The 7,596-nt window shown below is 35.5% G+C and overlaps 1 protein-coding gene across 5 annotated transcripts in view; it reads left to right on the top strand.

Annotated features, from left to right (window-relative positions):
• The first annotated feature begins 3,124 nt into the window (after positions 1-3,124).
• Cbl (E3 ubiquitin-protein ligase CBL) overlaps positions 3,125-7,596 on the top strand; it is a 47,442-nt gene continuing 42,970 nt past the window's right edge. For all 5 annotated transcript variants that reach the window (XR_001937008.1, XM_018461345.1, XM_018461343.1 and 2 more), the window contains exon 1: positions 3,125-4,221. Coding sequence is in view for 4 of the 5 variants with exons in the window: in XM_018461345.1 (XP_018316847.1) it covers positions 3,674-4,221 (548 nt within the window). In the remaining variant the exon portion in view is untranslated. The remainder of the gene's footprint in view (positions 4,222-7,596) is intronic.

The following is a 7,596-nucleotide window of genomic DNA, read 5'->3' as shown; positions in this document are numbered from 1 at the left end:
TTTTTTTTTTTTTTTTCCCCCTAAAAGAAACGATACGAAAATTTTTATTTTTTAATTATTTTTTATGTTTTTTCTCATTATTATTATTATTATTATTATTTTTCTTATACTAAACCAGGGTTGCCACAAGTCAGGGAAATCACGGAAGTCATGGAAAGTCAGAGAATTTGAAAATGGTTAGAGAAGTTATGAAAAAGTCAGGGATTTTAGCAAAATTTTCTGGAAAAATAAAATGGCTGTAAAGAGGTTTAAAATATGCGTACATCACAGCCACGCAATTTTAATTACGCGCCCTCATGTGCTTTCACGGCTTGCGCTACCACTTGATAATGCCGCGTGGTGGGGGGAAGAGTAGCCTTTATAATAGCAGATTGAGATTTTAATAAACAGGATTTAGTTTTAATAAAAAATAAATTATATTCATTGATTTATGTTCCTTATATTCTTCTCTCTTTCTCTTGCTGCTGTTTATTGATAATAAATAGCAGTAAAGAGAAAGAGAAGAAGAGGAAAAGAATCGTGTTCATACATAAAAGGAAAAGACAAAAAATACTACATACTCTAACTTAACAATTAAATGCAGTTTTAGCAACATTATAATAGTAATTTACACTGTTATGTTAAATTGCTCTATCAACAAAATATTTAACGATTTTCAAATCAGGATGAAAATACAAAAAAAAATTTCAAAATATGTTTGAAAGAAAAATATTATTGAAAGTCAGGGAAAATCAGAAAATTTTGTCTGGAAATCAGAGAAATGTCAGGGAATTTTGGGACGAATAATTTATGGCAACCCTATAAACAGTAATTTTACGAAAGAAAGAAGAATGTATGACCATGTATAGACGTATTTCGTATAATATGTATAATTATATATATTTATATATATTTATACATGTTTATGTATGTTTAGATATATTTAGATATATTTATATATGTTCATGCATGACAAATTTTTTACTGGGCATTTATATTGTTTGTGATCCATTTCAGGATAATGACTCTAATTGAAAATAAAATATGCTTAAATCTCTTAAGTCTGTTTTTTTTTATTCCTGCACTAGAATTAAACTGTACTAGAATTTTTCTTCAATTGCGAATTATCGGGCTATTCGAGCCGCTGGATGTTATTTGCGAAAAATTTTCTTATATATAACAGTAATTTATTAATATTATTACATACATTTCGACCTTTTTAATCTGGTGTTTTTATTTTAATTCTTTGTATTAGATAATAATGATTTACATTCGAAGTCGTTATTAAATGCCTACTAATTTAAAAAAATCCGAGAGAATCAAGTATCTTCAATGTACATTACGCAATATTCTTATTTTGATATCTTGTCAAACAGTCTCTTGAAAATTTTCAAACTGTCCAATTCAAGAATGTATGGCTCTACGACCATTGTATCGGATGGAAACTAACGTGCTGGTTATGTCTCTATAAATATAGTAATATTATATTGAGTAATGATAAATATTAAAAATTAAATTATATATGATTATTAGTAATAGTTTTACCTCAATCCTTGATTTGGTCAGCTTTAATAAATTATCGTTATATTTTAATAGCTTGTCTCTTGTCATCGGTCGTAATAACAATAAGAGATACTGTATTTATTATTTAGACTAACATGCGTATCATTGGAAAGGGAAAGTCTGGTAGATATGTGTCTGACAAATTTTCTATGTCACTTTGTTTAGCCCCTCTTTTTGTTTATATACGAGTTTGTTTATCTATATATGTATACTCGTGTGTGTGTGTGTATATATATATGTATATATAATTTCTGATACCGTTCTCTTCATATATGATGGCTCATTGTCTAGGATTTTTATGCTTTCCTATTTAAATTCATGTTTTTTTGTAAGTCTATGATCAGATAATACCGAAAGACATCCACTCTTCTTACTAATATCTTTAAAATGTTCTTGAATTCTAGTTTTAAGTTGCCTTTTTGTTTGACCGACATACGTGGCGTTACAATCTCGATAACTGATCTTATACACTTACATCACATCTTGACATATTGTCCAGCTTATCTTTTACAATTGTAATGTATGCGTTAAGCATTTTTGGAATAGTATAAGCTGGTTGTAAATTAAACTTTTTGAATATTGTTGAAAATTGTCTAGAGAAACCTTTTACAAATAATATTGTAAAAACTTTTTTCTTTGAGGAATTCTTTCACAATTATTGGATTTATCTTTATTATTTATGTTATTTTTATATATATGATATTTTATTCTTTTGTTAATCATATTAAAAATAAAGTCTAATAGATAACTGTTATGTAAAATACGTAACTGTTTAGTAAAATGTTTATACTATTTTTTAAGTTTTTTTCATGATAATCCGGATGTGTAAGTAAAATAATTTTATCTACCATTCCATAGATTATTCCTTTTTTATGCTCAATCGGGTGTTGTGAATTGTATAATTGAGATATCTGTCTGAGAATGTGGCTTTATGGAATAGGTCAAATTTAATTGAACGTTCATCTCTCATTAATTTAATATCCAAACAGCTTAATTGATTGTTAAAAAAAAATTTCTACTTCAATCGTAAACTTTAAATGTTCATCTAAGGAGTTAAAAACTTCTAATGTGTGATCTATCTTGTTGGATGGAGCGACCAATAGTATGTCGTCCACATAGATACCTAAAGTAAATCTTACTTTTAAAGGTTAGAAATTAAGCTATTCTTTCTTAAGACTGACTCAATTTTCATGAGATTTCACTCCAAAGAATTTAAAGATCAGCGCGCATACAAAATACAAAATAAATATAAGAGTTGTAAAAATAGAATTCGTACGGACTGCAAATTCTTTGAAAATGGACGGCGCATATATAGATAGCATTCTACTCTAAATTCTGACGAGAGTTAACAACTGTCTAAAAAAGCAAGCTTGACAAATTTAAAGGAGGGGAATCCCCAAAAAAAGAAAATAAACGAGTCTCAAACAAACGAAATCATCAATACGCGTAACGTATTTCACAGCGCGCGTGGCGATGATTTGAATCGCGCGCCGGAAGGCGCGCATGCGCGCATTCGCGACGGCTAGCGTCGCGGTGGCGAATCCTCGAAGTCGAAGATAGGCCATCTGGCCGTAGGAAAGGAGCCGGAGCAGAGTAGCGGACTGCGGAGTGCGGACTGACGAGACTGTCGCAGGAGGACACGGAGTACGCGAGAGTGCTCGTGGCCTCGCGCTGCCTCGCGCTCGATCTCTCGCTCGCACAGTTAGTGTCAGTGTCCATTGATTCGGTGTCGCCGCGAGTTCTTGGAGGAGTATCCGGCTTGGCCACAATCGTCGCAGTGACAAAGAGGGGGTGTGAGAGAGAGAGAGAGAGAGGATGCGGTATCGCGCGAGATTCCGGCGTTGCATCCCGTGTCCGTGGCTTCGCGGGGACGTTGTCGTGGCCGCGGCCGCGTCCGCGTCCGCGTCCCGCTGAGATATGCGCGGTGTGACCGATCCGTCCGCGTCGTTCCGCAGTGTGTTTGCGCGGGTTAACCTCAAGTATAGCGCGAGTGCTCGCTACCGCGCGATAGCGTATACAGGTGGGGTGCGAATAAAGGAGAAAAGAGAGGACGAGTGTACGTTCGGTTAGGAGAGGCAGGAAGAGATATCCGTGTATCGTAACAAACACGCATTCACGGACGTTCGTCAAGATGTCGTCGTCCGGACACAGCAGTCGCACTCGCGCCGTCCACATTGGCTCGATCTTCCAGAAGCTACACGGTCGCTTCGCGGACGCGATGACGCCGCCTAAACTCTCGACCGACAAGCGTACGCTCGACAAGACCTGGAAGCTGATGGACAAGGTGGTGAAGCTCTGCCAGCACCAGCGTATGAACCTCAAGAACTCGCCGCCGTTTATCCTCGACATCCTGCCCGACACGTATCAGCGGTTGCGGCTCATCTACAGCAAGTACGAGGACCGTATGCAGACGTTGCACAACAACGAACACTTTTGCGTGTTCATCAACAATCTGATGCGTAAGTGCAAACAGGCGATCAAACTGTTCAAGGAGGGTAAGGAGAAGATGTTCGACGAGACGTCGCACTATCGCCGTAATCTTACCAAACTCAGCCTCGTCTTCAGCCACATGCTGTCCGAGCTGAAGGCCATATTTCCCAGTGGGGTGTTCGCCGGCGATCAGTTTCGCATCACCAAGGCGGACGCGGCTGAATTCTGGAAGGAGCGCTTCGGGAACAGGTACGTGTTCGGTCGCCACGCTTTTCTCCTTTAATCGCAACCAGGAGAAGCTAGCTTCCCCGAGGTGCATTCGCTGCCTCCGTTTTTCGCGGCGAGAGAAAAGTTCTTCAGCCTCCACGGCATTTGGTGGATGGTTGCTAGATCGTTCTCGAAAAACGACCTCCGGCCGTAAAATTACAGATCCAAAATGGCAAAAATGTTTTGGTTGTATCAACAAGTACAAATAAAATGCATTTTCATCATTCTGAATTCTGGTGTTGTCGTAATTGAATTTCTACTTATCTCGACTAGGTAAATGTTTGATAGATTCGACTGTAAGAACATCTGATTTGTATCTTTGTGGTTGTTGAATCTACGGGATTTATACAATCAGATTTGTTTTTACGTGTATTTTCTAAACTCGCGAAATATCGGAAATTGCGCTGTACTTTTAGCCGAGATTCCACCAAGTCATTCTCCGTGATATATTTTAGAGATTTAAACTAGGAAAAGGAACAGAAAACCACTCTGGTTATTGCTTCCCGCAATGTCACTATAATAGAGAAAAAAAAATCTAAAGACAAACTTTTCGGGTCTTTTTGAGCCCGTATCAGACTAGAAACTGAGATTAAAGTTGAATTTGACCAATCAAAGCAAAACTAAGGCCCAGTTCCACCAATGTAGGATTAACTTTATTAACTTCGGTTTAACTTACTGTTTATATATATATATATGTATATTTTTTTTTTTAATTAACCCTCGGACAGCGGACGTCGTGATACTCGCACGCGCGGCGGACGCAAGGTCAAAAGTGCCCCAAGAATGAAATTGTTTTAAAACGTTTGAAAAACAATTCTTTATTATAATATGTAGAAAATATGTAGAAAGAGAAATAAAAACACATATTTATCTATAATTTTAAAAGATTGGAAAAAACCCAATTTTTCCGCGGATTTTTTCGGTTTTTTTCCCCAAGGGAGAAAAATTCATTTTGGAAAAATTCACGCGTGCTCGTAAAACCTACCACGTTTGCTTCTCGGTTCTTTCCGTAAAGAAAATAATTGCGTATAAGGTACACAGCGGGATAAGTTAACAGAAATTTTGAAATTGTACAAAAGATTGAGGGCGCATAATGTATTCAATAAAACATACAAAAATAAACACTATAATTGCACCATTGTAAGAATTAAAAATATAGAGTCCAAACATCATGTTTATATGATAATAGTAGGTCTAGAAAATAATTTGGATTTAAATTGAATTTGTAAAAAAATATTTAAAAAAAAATAAATTACAAAGAGACACTTCAGGAATTCATTAGACCGGAGTGTGACAAACTAGAGTTAAAAATCTGTCTACTGAAACTTTGCCATGTTCTAAAGAAAGATTAGATTAGGTTTTACTATAAAAATAGAAGCATAACCTTTATTAAAAAAAAATTTTAATAAAAATAATACTACATAATTTCATAGATCGCATTAATTTTATAAAGGAATTTAGAAGTTACTTATTACCATATATCGTTTACATAGTAAAAACAGTAATTTTTCCAAAAAACCAATTTTTTGGAAAAAAAACCGAAATTTTTCCGGTTTTTTTCCCGCAATTTGAAAAAAGCGGCTTTTTCAAAACTATATACTTATCATAAAAACAAATATCCATTTATTCATTTTCTTCACAGTTGAAAAGATCGAAAAGAGTAAACAACTCTAACTCTCGCGAGACCCTGCGTCCGCTGGCGGAAGGTTAATTAGAAAAAGATGAATAGTAATAAATTAAACCGAGACAGCACAGGGTTTAATTTACTGGGTGCGTTCCAACACATTTGGCGCTCACAACGTTCGCGAGCATTAATTATCTTTGTTTAATATTTGATAAACAATAAGGGTGACAATATTAAATGATCATTCCATGAGCGATATGCGAGCGTTAAATGGAACGTACCATTTTTTTCTAATTAATTAGAAAAAGATGAACAGTAAGTTAAATCTGTATAGTAAAGTTAATCTTATATTGATGAAACCGGATTTTAATAAACTAAACTTAATATATTTCTTTTTCTCTTTTTTCTGATTGACTTTTTAATTTCAATTTGAATCTCTAGTCTGACTTTTAAGCTTTTAAGCCCTTTGGCAAGTTCGCCGTGGTTACGTGGTCACCGACCGAACAGCTCTCTTTAGAGTAATCGTAAATGTCAGGGAAACTTGATACGGGGGGCAATACTGAAGTAGAGATTCAAAATTTGAAAATTGTTAGACGCGAAAAATGATACTTAATTCTTGCTTTGACAATCACTGCCAATTTTTTTATATAATAATCCGGTTCCTGGGATCGAAGAATCTCAAGACCCCACTTGCGTTTTAAATCAGAGTTGAAAAAAAATTTAACCCCTGCGGCAGATTTTGCAGCACAGTTTAAGAATTCGAGAATTCGTGTTAAACTTGAAGAACAATAACAATTCTACCTTTCGCAAGCATTGTTAATTTTGATATAAGTCGGCTCCTAAGATCGAAGGAGACTTGAGATTATGTTGCATTTTAATCAGAAATCTTAAGGAAAATTCATTCTCTCTGCGAGAAGTTTTGGAACATAAAATAAAGTAAAAAATGGATGTGAAAATTTGTAAATTACTAAAATTGGAAAGTATAAATCATGTCACACAATCTTGATTTTATAAATATCATCGTTTCGTATATACTTATATATCTCAAATTAAAGTTTAAAGAAAACCGATTTCCCCAAAAATTTCGCAGTCTCCTATGATCTTAAAATTTAAAGATTATCCCGTTTGGGAAGATGATACTTTTATCTCAGCAAACGTTCTCAACTTTCGTGCAGCGAATTTTACCGTGATGGTTACGACGGATTTAAAGTTTCCACTACGTTTATTCATCCGTTTCGTTAAGCTACATTAAGGATGCTGCATCGACTTTCGTATGAATCCTCCGTTGAAAATTCCATTTTCGTCACTGGACTATAAAAAAGTCTCCGATACTAGAATCCCAGAGGGAGAAGGAGACTAAAGAAAACTTCTGTTTCAATATTTTAAGCGCTGCCAATTCTTGTGTAAGGCTCGGTTGTCTGAAACTTTGCTCTTCGTAACTTGGCCTTTCACCAGAGTTCAAAAAAAGGTTCATCGACTTCCCTGAGAGAGAGAGAGAGAGAACTTTAAAGAGATTTACAAAGCTCTTCCGGAATTAGCACGGCAATGCTTTTGCCTCGAGGCCGGTAAACTTTCCTAAGCTCTGAAGGATTTAAGGATACAGTTTGGTTGTGTCGTGTATTATGCGGGCGTCCGAGTCCTCTGATATACTTATCGCGTATGTTTTATGGTAATAAATTTATCGACTTGATGTAGACGACGACGAATCTTTCTCAGAGGAGGGAACTCTGATC

Source organism: Mycetomoellerius zeteki, unplaced genomic scaffold (genome assembly GCF_001594055.1).
Source record: "Mycetomoellerius zeteki isolate Tzet28-1 unplaced genomic scaffold, Tzet1.0 scaffold121, whole genome shotgun sequence".
NCBI classification, from domain to species: Eukaryota; Metazoa; Arthropoda; class Insecta; order Hymenoptera; family Formicidae; genus Mycetomoellerius; species Mycetomoellerius zeteki.
This window is presented reverse-complemented; position numbering and strand designations above follow the sequence as displayed.